Source organism: Mesoplodon bidens, assembly GCF_964165515.1.
Source record: "Mesoplodon bidens genome assembly, chromosome: 5".
Lineage (NCBI taxonomy): Eukaryota > Metazoa > Chordata > Mammalia > Artiodactyla > Ziphiidae > Mesoplodon > Mesoplodon bidens.
In genome coordinates, this window is record NC_138161.1 from 84,309,134 (window position 1) to 84,327,834 (window position 18,701).

Consider the following 18,701-nt stretch of genomic DNA (forward strand, 5'->3'; position numbering starts at 1 on the left):
AAACATAAGACAACATTAAGACAATTGTTGAGACAATTGTCAAATAAGAAAGACTTGGAACAAGGAAAGGGCAAGAAGAGAAACTCCAGAGTAACTACCATAAAATGGGTGTTCCCGCCCTAGTTTCTATGGGTTGTGGTTCATGGATAGACCAGGGAGACATGCAGGCCAGGGAACAGTGATTCCCCTCGTCTCCAAGATAAATCTCAAACTCCTTAGTGTGGCATACAAGTTAATTTATTAGCTACATGACTTGCCATTCTCACCAATTTTGTTCTATAAATCTTAGTAAACTGGATATGTCTGAAAGTCCCCAGACTACGTGTCTGTGTGCCTTTGAACAAGTTTCACCCAGTAACTACTCAACTAACTGCATCTTTCAGGCAAAGCTTGGAGACCTCCTCACCCCTGGCCTAGCAGTTTGGGCCATGTTCTCATAGCTACCTGTGCTTTAATATCACACCATGTTTCACACTACTTTGTAAATGTAATTTTACTTATTCACATCCTCCACAAGCTACCTGAGGGCAAAGATTGTGACTTTCTTCTTTTGTACCCATTGTTCCTTAGCACAGTGTATAGACTATGTGTAGTTAACAAATGTTTGTTGGATGAATGTTTATAGGTATATACACACAGACTTAAAACTTATCACCAAAATGCATTGTCCCTTCTCTTTTTGCATTAAAAAAGTAAAAGTGGTAATACTAGCAATTGGATAGCTCCCCTCCCTACCAAAAACTAGTAAACCTAATAATGATAATGCCATATAAATTTTTCCAGTTGACAAAATGCTTTTCCACACAGTATCTCAAAAGTAAAGGGAGAATTAGGAAAGCTATGAAGACACTGAGTAACCACAGGACTATTTATCTGGATCAGGGAACTCAGAAACTAAAATTAAACATTGACAGTCTGCCCCCAACCTATGATGGCTGGCCCTGAATCATATTTGAGAGGAAGGCCTTAGGAATTCCCAGTGGCTCTAGATGATCTCAAAGGGAAATGATATAGTGAACCTTCTGGTACCCCACCATGTCCTGAAATTTCTAGGATACCCAGAATTGCTTGACTCAGGCCGAATGCATCTCCAAAGCAACCTACGACAGAAGGTATCTGTCCTGGGAAAGGTGAATTCAACGTAAAGTCCTTTAACAATGCAAAGTGCAAAGGTAGTTAGTGATTTCTATTCCCTGTTTAAAGGTCTCGTCTCTCGCTTTAACAGTCTCCCTAAATTTCAATTTCTTTCAGTTTCTTCAGGGTGATTCTTTTCTAATTTTGTATAAGTGTTACAAAAATATTTGTAACTTTCTGTTGTATTGCTTCAATAGTTGATGAACCCAATTTGCATAGATTCTTGTGTCATAAGTATTTTTAGTCCTCATTTTTAAACCATTATAGATTTATAATATTTCAAACCTACTCTCTTAAAATAGAACAATGTGAAGAAAATGGAGATGAGAATTCACAAAATTTTATCTCAACTCTAAACAGCCTCATATGAAAAGAATACTTTAAATTATAAAATACAGAAACTTTAGCAACTATTCTATTTAAGTACTAAACACATATGCACTTACTTATATTTTAGCTTTAAAGAATTTCCAGGTTTTCCCCATGGAAGAACCACAAAATCTTTGGTGTTCATGATTAATGTCTTAGTATTGTCTAAAAATTATCGTGATTTGCGAAAACTTCTGAAAAAGTAACAAAGGCAAAAGAATTATGTCAACATAAAGTGGTTAACGTTACAAATTTGAAAATACATATAACTCAGGAAAATTTTTAAACAAGAAAACATTATGAGGGAAAAAATCGAATCAATGGTTAAACAACAAGAAATTATAAATGATAAATGCATTGTGTTATACAAATATTTATATGCTAATATAGTTATAACTATAACATATCTGATGGAACTAAAATTTTACCAATAATTATATAGCAAAAGACTGTGGAAACTGAAAGTGAAGAATGAATTCCTTAAGACAAATAGAGCACATATTCTGGCTCTTTCTATGATTAAGATGATAACAATATATATCAGGTATTTGTTCCCAGCCAAAAATAATATCCAAAGCTAGGTAGGCAGTGAAAAGAACCTTAGAAACACAATACAAACTTGAAAACCTTTTTTTTACATATACAGTAATGTAAAATGAGAATTAAGGTATGCAATAATTACCCAAAGGCATTCAAGTATACTCATTTATCAAAGAAAAATTTAATGATGCTCTTTGCCTAAGATCAAAAATTAGCATATTTTGAAAGAATTTTTCAACAAGAAATGAAACAAAAAAGATTTTTTGCCTAACTCCAAGTTAGCCAGAAAATTAAATTATTCAGAACACCCTATTTCCTGAGTATCCCAATTACTCACGGTTCTATAATAATTTACTCTGTAATGTTGAACTGCTGAATCACATGCACAACTATTAGATTTTTATATGAATAAAAATTTCCAAACACTCTTAAATATGAGGCAATATAATAGAGTCCATAGTCATAAATGCCCAAACCACTTGATACCGTCATTTTATATATGTGCTCCCATGTGCTCATAACCCCTATAAATATTTATTAAGGCTCTGCTATATGCACAGCACTGTACTGAGAAACATGAAGGAGTCAAGGCCCAAGGAGATCTGTTCTCTGGGCTCAAATAGTGTAGAGTCAAATAGGGCATATAAGACCTATATACAAAGCCATAAAACAAGGTAGGAATTACAAAGGCTATAAAACTTACAGATATAAGAGGGGAGCAAAAGAAGAGAATTCAAGCTGGCTAGCATTTAAAGTGGGGCTTTAAGGTGAAGGGGGGCTAATATATATAAAGATATGGATGGGATGAACTTTCCTCACTGCTAGAAGAAAACAGCTCTTGAATGGAGGGGGGAAAGTAGGTGTAAACTTGGAAATGTAGGCTGAGGCCCAATAATGGGTGACGTTAAATCCCAAGTTAAAGCATTTGGAATGTGTTCTGTAGCTAATGAGAATCACTGAAACTTTTAGAAGGAAGAACAGGAAATAAGCCTAGAAGGTATGCTCAAAGACTTAAGCAGAGAAGACATCAGAACAGGAGTAATCAAGTGTTAAGTCTACTGTGACATTAAAGTCAACACAATCGAATGAATCGAATCTCTGGGAGATTATTTTACAATTCCAATGATGCAACCACTGATCAAAACATTTTTGGAATGCCTCTTTTGAGACTGTCTGCAGAGTCCATCATATATCCAACAAACACACAAATCCACTTTGCTATACCTCATTCAAAACTAAAAATGATGGTGGCCAGCAGAAGCAACTACTTTGTTCACTCAAATCTAGTTTCAAATTACTCTACCTCCAGAAATCAGATTTAGCCTGAAAGGGTAGATGTTTAATTCCTTAGAGGAAATTCTAAGGGAATTTATTCTCTGAAGAGAATCCCATAATGGAATTATACAAAATAATTTTATACGGTAAGTAATGTAATGGCTGCATCATAGGACAAAGTATATTTGTGCCTTCAATCGACAGTTATTTAGCTGCTCCTTTGTGAGCCCTATTGTGGGTACTGAAGTCACAATGGTAAATAAGACATGGTGTCTTCCCTCAAAGGACTCACAGTCAAGGAGAAATAAAGACAATACCGTGAGACATTCTGAAAGAAGAAAGTACTTAGGAGAGACGTCTAAGTCAGATTCATTTCTCAACCACCAAGTCCTGTCTCTCAAAGCCAAAATCAGTGTCAAAGATGCCACAGGAATGAAAAACAAAATTTGGTTTGCTTCTGCCCCTTCTTTGTAGGTAAAACCTTCGTCTCATTTCTATCAGAGACTACAAAAGGCACCTTTTAAAAACTTCTAGGACATAGAGTAACAGAGAGTCTATGTATCCCTTTTTGATCTAAATCAGGAAATCCAACAGCTGGACACTCATCTACTGTCAGTTAAGTTTTTCTTGAAAAGTTCCATAATGTTATCATTACCATTATCATCAAAAAGTAAAATAAAAGAATCCCCAAAGTTAATATGTCTGATTAATTAAAATAACTTAAATTGCCTTAACTTCATTTATGCATTGAGGTATACAATTTTAAAGCTGAACTGATACACAAGGACTGAAATGAATGAAAGAAAAATCTGTAAATTTCATTAGGATGAGATGATTCAGATTTATAGCTCTGCTGATAATGTGATTTAGCCAATAAATAGCCTTATTCAGGGGGCATTTCACTTCACTGAATGCAATTAGTAAGGCTTCTTCTCAATTAAATGTTTTATCAAGCCACAAACAAAGGCCAATTTTCTTGCATGAAGAAAAAAAGGAAGATTATAATTGTGAGTCATGCTCTTCTGCCTGTTTCCTTTCCTGAAACCAACAGAGAATTAGTCACCGTTCTTGGGACAGCAAGGATATAACAATGTCAGCAGGAAGAATAGCAAGGCACAAAGCTTTAGTCACTTAATGGAACCATGGAAATACAGATATACTCTCTGTTATGCAAACCTCATAATTCCATGTGTCCTTGATCAATAAATTTTTTCTTATAATTGAATACCAAAAGTTCAGTAGTTATTTGGAAAATTTGCTAGTTACCTGATTTATTAGACTGCATCATTTTTGTCCCCAGCCTTCTTCTTCCCCAGACACATACACACAATATGACCCAGAACTGCCCATGACGGTTTGAATGATCCTTCTACATAAGTTCCCATTTTGGGAAAGCAACCCAAGCATCAAGGCCTGCCGCAACAGAATGGAAACAAGGAATTTATGCTCTATAAATCTAGAAACTCAGAGTATTCAAGAGCTGCCCTAGACTCAGAGAATTTACCATCACACCATTGGCAGAATGGGATATTTGGGAAACCACTGTTTTCATATAACTGAAAACTTATCTAAGGTTAGTTGATTCTTCTAACAACCCAGATCATCTTAGAGCTGAAAACTTAAAAGCCAATAAATAAGGATTTTTCTTTACTTTAGCACATATTTTCAAGGGGTCTAATAAGCAAGATTTGGGGGATGGGTATTTACCATAGTACTTAGAAATCAAAGGCCTAACCAAGAAAAGTTAAATGAAAATGAATTTAATTAAAAATAGTTAAATTAATAAAAGAATTTTAACAGTTTCTCTGCCTGATATAATCCTTATTTTAAATATATATGTGTATATATATATATTTTTTTAATCTAAGGAAAGGACTAATCTAATGACACATGGTCCTTAGCATAACATCTTATGCTTGAGTGCCCTACTAAATAAATATATGTCATTTTCTCCTACCATAGACCCTGAAAGTAAATCAGAGATTAACATCCAGTCTGCATTCAATCTTTCAACCAACCAAAATATTTGATAATTAAACACTGCTTCAGGGCACTAAATGGTACCCAAGTCACCCACTTTTTACCTTCTATGTGCCAGTTCCCTTAAGAACAACTGAAAAAGTTTGGCTTTAAATATCAAGGGGCAAGATATCCTTTTAAGATAATTTCCGACTAAAAATGATAAGTAGTTCCATGGAGAATAACAATGAAATATTACTAAGCCCTGAAAAAGGATGAAATAAGGCCATTTGTAGCAACATGGATCGACATAGAGATTATCATACTAAGTGAAGTAAGTCAGAGAAAGACAAATACCACATGATACTGCTTATATGTGGAATCTAAAAAAATGACACAAATGAACTTATTTACAAAACAGAAATAGACTCACAGACATTGAAAACAAACTTGCATTTACCAAAGGAGAAAGGGTGGGGGAAGGGATAAATTAGGAGTTTGGGATTAAAGTATACACACTACTATATACAAAATAGAAAACCAACAAGGACCTACTATATAGCACAGGGAACTATACTCAATATCTTGTAATAACCTATAATCGAAAAGAATATATATATACATATATATATATAACTGAATTACTTTGCTGTACACCTGAAGCCAATAAAACATTTTAAATGAACTATATTTCAATAAAAATTGTTTTAAATAAAATAAAAATGATAGGTGATATTAAAAGATGCTGGGTTTAAGTTCAGAAGATCTTTGTGTCAGAGGGTCTCTGAGCTTCAGTTTGTTTATCCAGTATAAAAAGGTAGGGATCTCCCCCTCCTAATTTGCAGAATACTGAACAAAAGGTCTCTGATTCGTGGCCTATAAAGGGCTTCAGAGAGTTCAGGGTTAGAGAAGGGGGCAGCCTTAGAAACTACCTTGAGAAGCAAATGAGAGGAGCATCAAGGCTCTGCTTTACCCACAGCTGCCCTGATTTCATCTATTTTTACATAACGAGCCTCTGGGTCAGACTTAAGAAACTCTTCTAGAGCTTAAAAAAGTTTGAAAGGCACAATAATAAAGTAATATATAATTATTATTCTGTATCAACTAAAAACTTTATATGATTATAAAAAAATACAAGTTTTAGGGCCTTCCCTGGTGACGCAGTGGTTGAGAGTCCACCTGCCAATGCAGGGGACACGGGTTTGTGTCCCGGTCCGGGAAGATGCCACATGCCGCACAGCGGCTGGGCCAGTGAGCCATGGCCGCTGAGCCTGCGCGTCCAGAGCCTGTGCTCCGCAACGGGAGAGGCCACAGCAGTGAGAGGCCCGTGTACCGCAAAAAAAAAAAAAAAAAAAAAAAAAAAAAATATATATATATATATATATATATATATATACAAGTTTTAAATTTATAAATCATACCTTTTAGAAACCTGTCCTTTTATATATTTATAGTTTATTTCTCCCATCCATTCTCATACAATCTACTGTTATCCTAGGTGCTCTCTTGTGAATATTTTAGGCATGGGAAAATTAAGGCACCCATCCAAGATTGGTGGCAAAGCCAGAAATTACAATTTTATTCTCAGTCCTGTTAGCTCCTCTTAGGATTTAAAACCTAAATTGTTCTACATACTTAAAATAACTAATTCATATCATTCAGATTCTCCCCCCTTTCATACTCTTAACCTATCATAAAAAGGAAATTTAGAGTAAGAACTGTTTTACCAAAACTATTTTCTAAATTTTACAGCAATTTATTTAAACACCATTGAAACCCTTTTGAGTGTCAGATTGCTCTGAATTTTGCCTCTAAATAGTTCCCCCTAAACACAGGAAAAAAAATACCCAGCACTCAGCTTGGTACTTAAGATTCTCCATTATCCATTATGCCTTATGCTTTATTTTCCACGTCTCAGCTCACCAAGCTTTATTCTATTCAGGGCCCAGTTCAAAGGCCACCTCTACCATGAAGGTTTCTTCCATCAGAAACGAGCTTCTCTCCTTTAAGGACATAATGTGTATTACACTCACTTGCTACTATATTCTGTCTTGTGTTATTTTTGCTGCTTTGCTTATATAGATGTTATTTCCCCAAGTATGGCAGATATTTGAGGGTAGTCCTACCACTGATCTTTGAATCCCTAGCAATTAGTAGAGTATCTACACATAGTGTACTGTCAATGTGCTAGGTTTTAGTATTTAATATTTTTCTACTGCTTTGAATTTACTGTATAATCAACTCCATGAAAAAAAATTTAAAACAAACACACCCTCTTTCCCAATTCAACAAATCTTTTTGTTTTCTTTTCTCCATGTGCCAGGTATCAGGTTAAGCACTGAGGAACAAGGTGAACCAGACAGGTACAGTACTAACCCTCACTAAACTTACACTCTGGTGAAGGAAGTAGGAAAAAATTTAAAAGCAAATAAAATAATTGTAGGAAGTATTAAATGTTTTGAAGGAAATAAAGGACCGAGATTCTTTCAAATAATTAATTTGTAATACAACTGGCAATATTATGGGAGGTCAGGGCAGACCTCTAGTAGCCTCTAAGATAAGGTGCTAGAGGGAAGTAGAGGTGTGTGCATTGTGTGTTTTCTCATCTTCCATAAGCATACAGTTTACATAGTTTTAATCCTGGGTAGGCATCAACTTTATAGGATTTTTTTTAATGAGTCTTGATAACTCCACAAATAAAAAATACATAACTGAACCTATACAGTATATCTAAGCTCCTCTAATGCTGATGGGAGGAAGAATAAAAAACTTCCACAGCTTCAGATTTCTCAGGAATCTGGCACCCCTCACCGTGACCTTTAGGGAGGAGTGGACTTCTAGAATGAAGTGTATGCATGTGGCCGCCCAGGCAGAAAGAAGGCTACAAAAGAAGGTGTGATAATAGTTTGTCAGGGAACCAAATTTTTCAAATAAGACTCAAAAAGACTTCATTCGAGGGTTTCCCTGGTGGCGCAGTGGTTGAGGGTCCGCCTGCCGATGCAGGGGACGCAGGTTCGTGTCCCGGTCTGAGAGGATCCCACATGCCACGGAGCAGCTGGGCCCGTGAGCCACGGCCGCTGAGCCTGCGCGTCCGGAGCCTGTGCTCCGCAACGGGAGAGGCCACAACAGTGAGAGGCCCACGTACCTCAAAAAAAAGACTTCATTCGAAAAGGCTGGGTTGTAGAAAGGGTACAAGTGATGTGACGAAGGCCCGGGTTTCACTGTTTAGGGTTCACCCTCGTTCATGTCTCCATTAGCATCAAGGGCTGGGAAGTCTTTGCTTTGGAAAAAAAGAAGACTCCCAACTCCGGGAGTCTAGGCCGCTTCCTGCAGCCCGCGGGCCTGGTACTGTGTCGGGCACAAGCCAGGAGCTCAACAAACACCCGCTGGGCCGGCGCCCCCAGCTCCCCTGGGGCCCAGTCTCCTTTCCCGCCTTCCGGCCCGCTCCCCGCACCACCCAGACCCGGCGTGCTGCCCGCTACGCCGACTGCGAGGCCCGCCGCCACCGCAGCCAGCCGACCCACCTGGAGCCCGGAGACTTGTGCGTCGCCGTCGTCTGCCGCAGCGAGCTGCCTGGAGCTTCCGCCTTGGTCTCCTTGGTTACCGCGTTACCTCGGTACCCATAGCAACCAGAAGGCTTGGTACTGCGGCTCTCGGCCCGCAGAGGGAGCAAGGGAGCCCTGCAGAGAAGCAGGAAGAGGGAGAGGAGGAGAAGAGAAAGAAAGGGCAGGTGCCGGAAGCTTTGTGCTAGAGTGGGTAACACTTGGCTAACACTTACTGAGCCCCTACCATATTTCAGAAAGTTTGAATAACAACCCAAAATTACAAAGCTAGCAAATGGCAGACGCAAGAAGAATTAACTCAAGTAGTTCAGAAGTCCCACATACATACTGTTCAGTCACTCATCAAAGGTCACAATAGGCAAAGTCAGGACTAGAATCTAAGTCTTTGACAAGCCTAGAACTCTCTTTTCCTTATATCAAATACAGGACGCATGGGGGTATGTGAGTTTAAGAGTTGAGAGAGAGAGAGATAAAGGGGGGGGGCGGGGAGAGAGAATATCAACTCACACTTCTCCAACTTTTCCAGAGTGTCACCTGTGGTGAACTTATTTTTGGCTTCCTAAATATGCTGTAGTTTTTAATGTCTGTTTATATATATGCTGCAAGTAGGATGTCTCGTTGGTTCTGCAGTGAGTCAGTCAAAAAAAATTCTATGCTTCTCCACACTGAATCTATCTTGTTACTGGACTAATAATCTCAAGTATTATAGTTAAGACACTAACTCTTGCACCACTGCTTTCCACATTAATGTGCCTGCCAATACTCATTTAAGAACACATCAAATATTTTCCATTGGCAGTCAGCTATATAAGATTATAACCAGCATGGATAAGAAAAGACAATGATAGTCATGTGGCTATGACTGGGCTTTGAAATGAAGGCAGACCTGAGTTTGAGTCCTGGTCCTGCCACAACTCACCTACTATGCGACCTTGGGGAAACTGTAAGACCCAGTTTAATTGATTAAATGAGGTAAGGATACGTTTAGTTCACACATGGTGTAACATGGAAGAGTAAATGAAACAATGTATGGTAAGTCTTTGGCACTAAGCCAGGCCAACAGTATGTGCTAAATATTTGAAAAATATGGTGGTTTTGAGGCTATGGTGGTTATCTTACTGTTCATGGTATAAATTCACCAAGTCTTTCCTTTAAATCTAATACAATGACAACTTTCAAGTGGATGTGTAATACTACTAGAAGTTTCTTGTGCAAGACTGTGTTTCTCAGACAGCTATGCTCTTTGAATGATCAGGAATGGTATTTCCAGTATGCATCCCTTGATTCATTTATTCAACAAATATTTATTGAGAGTCCACTGTTCCAGGTTCCAAAAATACTGCAGTGAAGAAAACATAGCCCCTCCTGCTGTCCATCTTATAATTTTACTGCCAACAGAAAGACAATAAACAAACATATAATTATAGGTCAGGGGCTTTGAAGAATAAGGATCAAGAAATAGAAAATAATTGAGCCCAAATTTAGGTTAGATGGTCAGAGAGGTCTCTGAATGCAGGGATAGAGGAAGACATGGGGCAGTCAGAGCAAGGAACTTTCCAGACAGAGGGAACAGTAAACAAACTTCAATTCTGACTCAATCAAGAGCAGTATGTTGCATAAAAACTCTGATCACTTCTGTACAGTACTTTTTTTGCTTCAAAAAAGAATTTTTACAATGCATTGACTGGCGCAATAGAAAATTAAACTCATAAAAATATTGTATAAATTATTCTGGCACTTTTCAGAAGCCTTAAATGTACATTATCATACTTATATTTAGGGAAATATCTTAGTTTATGCCTACTTATGCAAAACAAAGCAGAGCCAAAAAATAATCCCATACCAAGTTACATATTAAAGTGAAAAATATGAAGTGCTTGTTTTTCAAGACCATGATTAGTGACAAAATGAAATGAAACATGTAGAAACAGTAACACCTCTAGAGATAAAATATCCTTTCTGCTGAAGCAGAATGCATTTAACTGGCACACCAGCAATTGTGCAAACAGGTTACCACGTCTGTATCAGGAGGACAGTATTCCTGAGAGCTTGGGCAAATCCATGCTTCATTGTGTCAGTCTGAAGACAAGATCTGAATGCAAGTTTTCTGAACAAGAAATTCAATTTAAAGAGATAAAAATTAACCATGAAGAAATTGAGAGCACAGACTTACTGAATTCAAAATCATAACTTCAAGGTCATGCTTAAAAAGACACATTCCCTCTCTCTCTCTCTCTCTCTCTCTCTCTCTCTCTCTCTCTCTCTCTCACACACACACACACACACACACACACTTCCATTAAGCAAGCCCAGCTCATCAAGTAACCTTATTTTGTACTTGGTAGACACTACCTGGAGGACAACTGTGGCTGGTCTCAGGACTTTTTTGTCACTCACAGGTAATAAAAGTTCTTAGATGAGTAATAAAAATGTCCAGTCCCACATAATTGTCAAAACTCTGCATGTGACTTAACATTAAGGCTGTTCTGTTTCACAGTGGTTGGGCCTCCTGAATGCAGGGAAGCCTGGAGTCAAGCAACCATTAAGAAAATCTTGGGTTTCCATTCCTCATCATCCATTCATGTTTCAGTCTTATTGATTGCCTATGTTAGGATCACAGGAAAGGATGAGGGTTAAAACAGAACAGTCTTAACTTGCCTGGTATGAGCCTCCCAGGTGTTTAAAGCAGACCATTCTCCAAAGACCACTCCACTCCATCCAGTGGGGACTTCTTACCTGCATTGCTCTGGATGCAGGTGGCACGTTCTCCTCAGACCTTTGCTTACTGAGCCCCTAGGCATCAAGTGATCATTCTCACTTCTCTCTGTAGGATATCAGCGGTCCTCCTGGAGAGAGTTATGAATGACCCACTTTCTCTTACGTTTTTGCATGTCGCATGTCAGACCTATAGAAACGCTCTTTCATCCTTTGCCCTGCCACGCTGTGGGAATGCAGGACAGCCACATGCTCACCTCTCTTTGGCTCAAACACCAGCAACCCACCAGCCTAACAATTGTACTTCTGACTCCTCAGATGGAGTAAAAAACCAGCCAACTGTGTCCCCAGCTGCAGGGACCCATTGATGTACATCTTACCAGGCTTGAAATGACAGTCAGGGACTGTCAACAGACATTATCCAAAACCTGGAAATAAGTTAAAGGAATAACTACATGCCTTTTCAGATACACTCTAAGAGCCTACTCAAAGGTTATCTTATCCTCTAGGAAAATGTACCTTTGTGTGATCATCTTTTACTAATCATAAAGCTCTGTCTCTGTGAAGTTACATGTTAATCGGTAGGGTTTTTTTCATCTACAATTTTCACATCATTTGCATCTAGATTTTTGAACCATCCTGGTAGTTCCATCCTTAATGAATAAAAGAAACATGTAAATTCTATATTTATAGAACATCATGTTCTTAACTCTTGAAATTATATTTTGATAGTAGGTACCAAGCCTTCCTCTTCTGAAGGGAGATGGGACACAAGGCAGACCAGAAACTGGCCCAAAACACTCTTTCAATCTTCACTCCACTCTTGGCTTCTCAAACTTTTTTATAGTTAGAAGTTGATGGTCAGTTCAAGATTGTAAAACAGGTTTTCCACCATCTCCCTTTTACACGTCCTGAAATTTAGCTTTACTTTGAAGTGGAGCATCTACTTTCTTCATGCCCTGGCAGACACTGACTATGTGTCCTATTACATATGTATGGGATTTTTCAAATTGTCAAGGATAGCCAAGCTTTAGAGGCAACATAAAATTACAAAAAGATTTCTCAAAATGTAAATTAGTATGATATAAATATATTTAAATATACCTTAAGGACTAAACTTAAAAAGGGAAAAGAAGAAACTTGTAGTTAGGAGGTAAGATTGTCCTTTTAAAATTTTTCTCAGCATTGTAATTTCTGGCTGTCACCTATGACACAGAATTCTTCAGCAAATAAATTTCCATAACGCAAGGTAATGATCACTGATGTTTCAAAAGTGGAGGAAAATCATCAGGGCACATGATAAATTCCTGCTTCCTGCAATGTGCAGTCCTTTCCCAGTTGAAAAATAAATGTATAAGCTTTTTGGATGGGCATAGTGTTTTTAACCAGCATTTATTCAACACCAGCTCTATTGCAGACACTGCCCTAAGAGGGACAAAAATAGGAACAAAGACTGTATCTCTGCCCTTGAGGAACCCATTGTCTATTGAGGGAAGTGAGAGATAACAAATAATTAATATGTAATATAGCAAGTATTATATTCACAAAGTATGGGAGCAAGACGTGTGTGGCATGGCCAGAAGTTCTGGGTGGTTCAAACATAGCATGTGTGGCAGGGAGATAGGATAAAAAGCTGTGCTGGGGTCAAATTTAAAAGCACCTCAGACATTACACTGTTCACAATGGAAATTACAAAATTGTTTTAAAACAGAAATTAATCATCTCAGTATGCTTATAACAGCATCTTTTAAAGATAATTCTGGTGGTAATGTAAAAATAGAGCCAAAGGAGAAAATGGAGACAAAGAGACACGTTTAAAATATGGTTATATTAGTCTGAGATAGAAATGATGAGTCTGGAATAAATCAATGCAGAGGGCACAGGCCAAAGATAATAGATTCAAGGGGATTTCATAAACTCCAACAGGATTTGAAGACTGAAGAAACATGGTTGTTGAAGAACAGGGAAGAGTTCACAGAGTGAGGGTTGAAGAGATGGCACAGAAATGAGTTCAGTTTTGAAGTTTTTACTTTTGAGATAGCAATTGGAAATAATCAAAAGTAAAATATAGGTCAAGTTGTTGGGAAAGTGATGGGGTTGGCCATGTATATTAGAGTGTCATCAGCATATATAGAGTAACCAAAGCTAAAGGAGGAGTTTTGAAAACGTCCCGGGAGCCTTCAAAAAACTATGGAGGAGGGCTTCCCTGGTGGCGCAGTGGTTGAGAGTCTGCCTGCTGATGCAGGGGACATGGGTTGGTGCCCCGGTCCGGCAGGATCCCACATGCCGTGGAGCGGCTGGGCCCGTGAGCCATGGCCGCTGGGCCTGCGCATCCGGAGCCTGTGCTCCACAACAGGAGAGGCCACAACAGTGAGAGGCCTGCGTACCACAAAAATAAGGGGAAAAAAAAAAAAAAAACTATGGAGGAGGTGGTTTTGAGAGAGACATTCATCCGACATTGCTAAAACAGATGGGTATGAAACTCATACTTGGACTTTTTTATCCAGCAGTGTTCATTGCAAGGTCCTCACAAATGAGCATGACACCCTGAATGAATTTATTAATGTGATCCTCAGTTATTCTCACTGTCATTCATATATTTACCGCTGAGAAGCATGGACTACATAAGTGGTAAAAAAAAAAAAAAGAACTGGCATTGGTCCCTGAAACATGTGTTGCCAATACAAATACACCTACATACAACTTAGGTAAACAGGTTCAGAGTAGATGAAAATAGAACTCCAGGTGAGCCAGAAAGACACTTTATTTGAACATAACATTATGTTCTTTCTTTTTTTTTTTTACTATATCTTCTAATTTAATATGAGGTTAGTATTTCTTGGTTCCATCCACAGATGAATAAACACCTATAGTGCACCAATAATCTGCGCCTTGTTTCCCTCCCCTTTGCCTGGCAACAATCTGTGAGCTTTGGCAGCCATGTTTTCCTGCACTACCCAGCCCATCCTTGTAATGATTTAGTGGACAGAGTCCATAAATACGTGAATAAATTCAAACAAGATTCTTTCTCGTGAGAATGTATATTTGAGACTGAGAGAGTGATTCTTGGGTTAACAATATTCTGCCATGTCAACTAGAGAAAGAAAAAAAAACGGAAGAAAGGACAACAGGAATTTTAAAAAGTTAGAAGGGAGGGAATTTTATGGAAGCTTTCCCTTTCCTGAGGACTAGCTACATTCTAGCTTTTGGGTTCCATGATATACTCTTATATCCTTAAAATAAATTCCCCTTTGTTACTTAAACTGGCATGGCTTGATTTCAGTTGTACAGAAAAAAGAATCTTGACTAAGATGACTGTCAGAATTGTAATACTAAAGTAACTTCCTTTATAAGGCAAGTCCAAAGTTAGATTCCCAGAGAATTATTTTAAACAACGGTTGAACATTAATCTATGTCTCTCATAATGTTAAATTAATATTTCTATATATACAAAGATAGGAAGGTCATTTGGCATTCTTTTGAAGCCATTATATCAAAAAAAAGAGTAAAATCTCTTTATTTTTTAATCAGTTTAATTTCTTAGTTTATTTACTTTAAGTGTAGCTGTGCTAGTTTTGCTAGCAGGCAATTGTTTATAATTGATGTAGCTTTAGGGAAAAGCTAACCTTAAAAAGAAAAAAGCTGGCATTTCAGAGAAAAAGACATTCATTTTGATCCTTGCCAAGTTTTAATAAGTGTATCGTACTGTCTTCTTGAGATTTATGCACTGTTAGCTGTACTTCATTTGGAAAATTTGCATTTTTTCTCTTATGCACTCAAGCTGGGAGGCACAAAACAAGAGTTATAAGGTTTGTTTGACATGAGATGTCTAACAGTAAATTTCATCAACTTTATTCTACAGCTCTGATCCCCAAAGGCAGATTTTTCATCATATTTTGTGAAATATTTTATAACAGCCTTACCTTTTGCAGAAGTTGCTCCCAAAATATTCCAAAGGAGCTGTTACAACTCTCTCCACTATAGAACAAACTAGATTTACCATTCTTATGCCCACTGTGAGTTAACATGACCTATGTATCCATCTTCACATTAATTCAGAAAACCATATACATCTAATGTAGCCAGCTTTCATGAAGGTGTAGACATTCACCAAATACTTCTTGAGGACCTATTATGTCCCAGTTACTTGGATAAATAATGGCTATAATGATGAACAAGACAGATTTGTATTCTATCCTTGCAGAAAAGATAGTTTAGATGGGAGGTACAGACAAGAAACTCAGAATATTAACTTCTAAAACTGTATGAGAAATAACACTCTAGAAGCACAGAGGAAGGAAACTAACCCAACAGCTGAGGTTCAAGAAAGGCTTCTTAGCCTAAGTGATGCCCTATCTGGTTTTGGCCCAGTTGTTTAGTAGGAGCTCCAGACTGGTTTGGGGGGATGGGTGAAATTAGGGAGTATTCTGGGTAGAAAAAAAAAGTATATGCAAACATCCCCACGATGAGTTAGGATATGGTTAAGTTTAGAGAATCTAAAAATGTCCAGCATTACTGAAACTTGAAAGGGACTTAGGAGAAGTGGGGAAGAGGGAGAAAAGAAGTGACAGTCACACAACTCTGGCAAAGGGGAGAATAAAAGCCCATTGCTACAGTCAGGCAGATACTAGTGGCCTAGGACAAGATAGCATGATTAAAAGAAAGTTTAAGGATTCAATATTTATATGAAAAATTCATCAGTGGACTTGGAATTGATTAGCTGAGAGGCTGAGGAATAAAGGGTGATCCCTAGTATATATGGACCTGAAGATAGGCTTTTTGTATTTATGTTCATGAGAGATATTGGTCTGTAGTTTTCTTTTCCTGTAATGTCTTTTTCTGGTTTTGTTATAAGGACAATGCTGATCTCATAGAATGAACTAGGAAGTATTCCCTCTGCTTCTATCTTCTGAAAATAACTGTACATGATTGGTATAATTCCTTCCTTAAATGTTTGGTGGAATTCACCAGTGTATCCATTTGGGCCTGGTGCTTTCTGTTTTAAAAGCTTATTAATTATTGGTTCAGTTTATTTAATAGATATAGGCCTGTTCAGATAGTCTATCTCTTCATATGTATTGGCAAGTTGTGTCTTTCAAGAAATCAGTCAGTTTCATCTAGGTTATCAAATCTGTGGACATAGAGTTGTTCTCTCATTTTGCCTTAGGTGGCTTGGATAGAGGCTTATTGATTTTATTGATCATTTCAAAGAACCAGCTATTTGTTTCATTTATTTTCTCTATTGATTTCCTGTTTTCAATATTATTGATTTCTGCTCTAATTATTATTTCTTTTCTTCTGCTAACTTTGGATTTAATTTTATCTTATTTTTCTAGTTTTCTAAGGTAGAAACTTAGGTGATTGATTTTAGATCTTTTCTTCTAATGTATGTATTCAATACTATAAATTTCTCACTTTAGCACTGCTTTCACTGTGTCCCACAAATATTGATAAATTGTGTCTTCTTTTTTATTTTGTTCAAAATATTTTTTCATTTCTCTTATATTTCTTCTTTGACCCTTGTGTTATTTAGAAGTGTGTTGTTTAATCTTCAAGTATTTGGAGACTTTCCAGCAATCATCCTGTTATTGATTTCTAGTTTAGTTTCATTATAATCTGAGGGCAGACACTATATGATTTCTATTCTTTTTGTTACTGTGTGTTTTATGGCCTAGAATGTGATCTATCTTGGTGAAAATCCATGTGAGCTTTATAAGAATGTATATTCTGCTCTTGTTGGATAAAGTAGTCTATTGATGTACTTTATATCCAGTTGATTGATGGCATTGATGACTTCAACTCTGTCCTTGCTGATTTTCTGCCTGTTGGACTTGTCCATTTCCGATAGAGGAGTGTTGAAGTCTGCAACTATAATAATGAACTTATATATTTCTGCTGGCAAGCAGAAAGTTCTTCCAGTTTTTGCCTCACATATTTGAACACTGTTGTTAAATATAATATATAAATATTAAGAACTGTTATGTCTTCTTGGAGAACTGATCCCTTTATCATAAGGCAATGTCCCTCTTTATTCCTGATAACTTTCCTTGCTCTGAAGTCTGCTCTGTCTGAAATTAATATTACTTCTGCTTTCTTTTGATTAGTGTTAGCATGGTTTATATTTCTCCATCCTTTTACTTTTTTGTATATGGGTCTTTATTTTAAAGTGAGTTTCTTTTAGACAATGTATAGTTGGATTTTTGTTTTTGATCCACACTGACACTCTTTTAATTGGTCCATTTAGACCATTGGTATTCAAATTAATTATTGATATAGTTAAATTAATGTCTACAAATTTGTTACTTTTCCTTTTTTTTTTTGCTCTTGTTCTTTGTTGTTATTTCTATCTTCCACTTTTTTCTACTTTTTCTGGTTCTAATTGAACACTTTACATGATTCCATTTTCTCTCTTCTCTTAGTATGTTAGTTTACCTTTTTTAAAATGCTTTTTAGTTGTTGTCCTAGTATTTATCATATACATTTAGAACTAATCCAAGTCCACCTTCAAATAACACTAAACTGCTTCACAGATAGTATGAGTACCTTATAATAACAAAATAATCCTAATTCTCCCCTCACCTCCATTATATCACCGCTATCATTCACTTCATTATATATACATATGAATATATATATACAATATTGAATACATTGTTGCTATTATCATTTTGAACAAACTGTTGTCTGTTAGCTCAATTGAGAATAAGAAATATAAAAGTTTTTCTTTTATCTTCACTTATTCCTTCTCCAGTGTTCTTCCTTTCTTTGTGTAGATCTGTTTCTGACCTATACCTTTTTCCTTCTCTCTAAAGAACTTTTTTAAAACATTTATTTCAAGAAAGTCTACTAGAAACAAATTCCTCAGTTTTTGTTTATCTGAAATATTCTTTACTCCTCCTTCCCTCCTGAAGGATAATTCTATGTTAACTCTTAAATTACAGAATTCTAGGTCAGTGGGATTTTTTTCTCAGCACTTTAAATATTTCATTCCACTGTCTCCTGGCTCACATGGCTTCTAAGCAGAAATCAGTCTTTACTCCTCTCTAGGTAAGGTGTTTCGCCCTCTGGCTTCTTTATCTTTGATTTTTTTATAATTTGAGAATGATATGCCTAGCTAAAGTTTTTGGCATTTATTCTGCTTCATCC

The 18,701-nt window shown here is 37.0% G+C and overlaps 1 protein-coding gene across 1 annotated transcript in view; it reads right to left on the reverse strand.

The window, feature by feature from the left end:
- Positions 1-8,837, reverse strand: part of ZBBX (zinc finger B-box domain containing) — a 110,317-nt gene extending 101,480 nt beyond the window's left edge. The window contains exons 1-2 of the mRNA XM_081235840.1: positions 8,802-8,837; positions 1,581-1,697 (exon numbers count right to left, since the gene is read on the reverse strand). Coding sequence (XP_081091966.1) covers positions 1,581-1,648 — 68 coding nt within the window. The 5' untranslated portion in view covers positions 1,649-1,697; positions 8,802-8,837. The remainder of the gene's footprint in view (positions 1-1,580; positions 1,698-8,801) is intronic.
- Between the last annotated feature and the right edge of the window lie 9,864 nt (positions 8,838-18,701).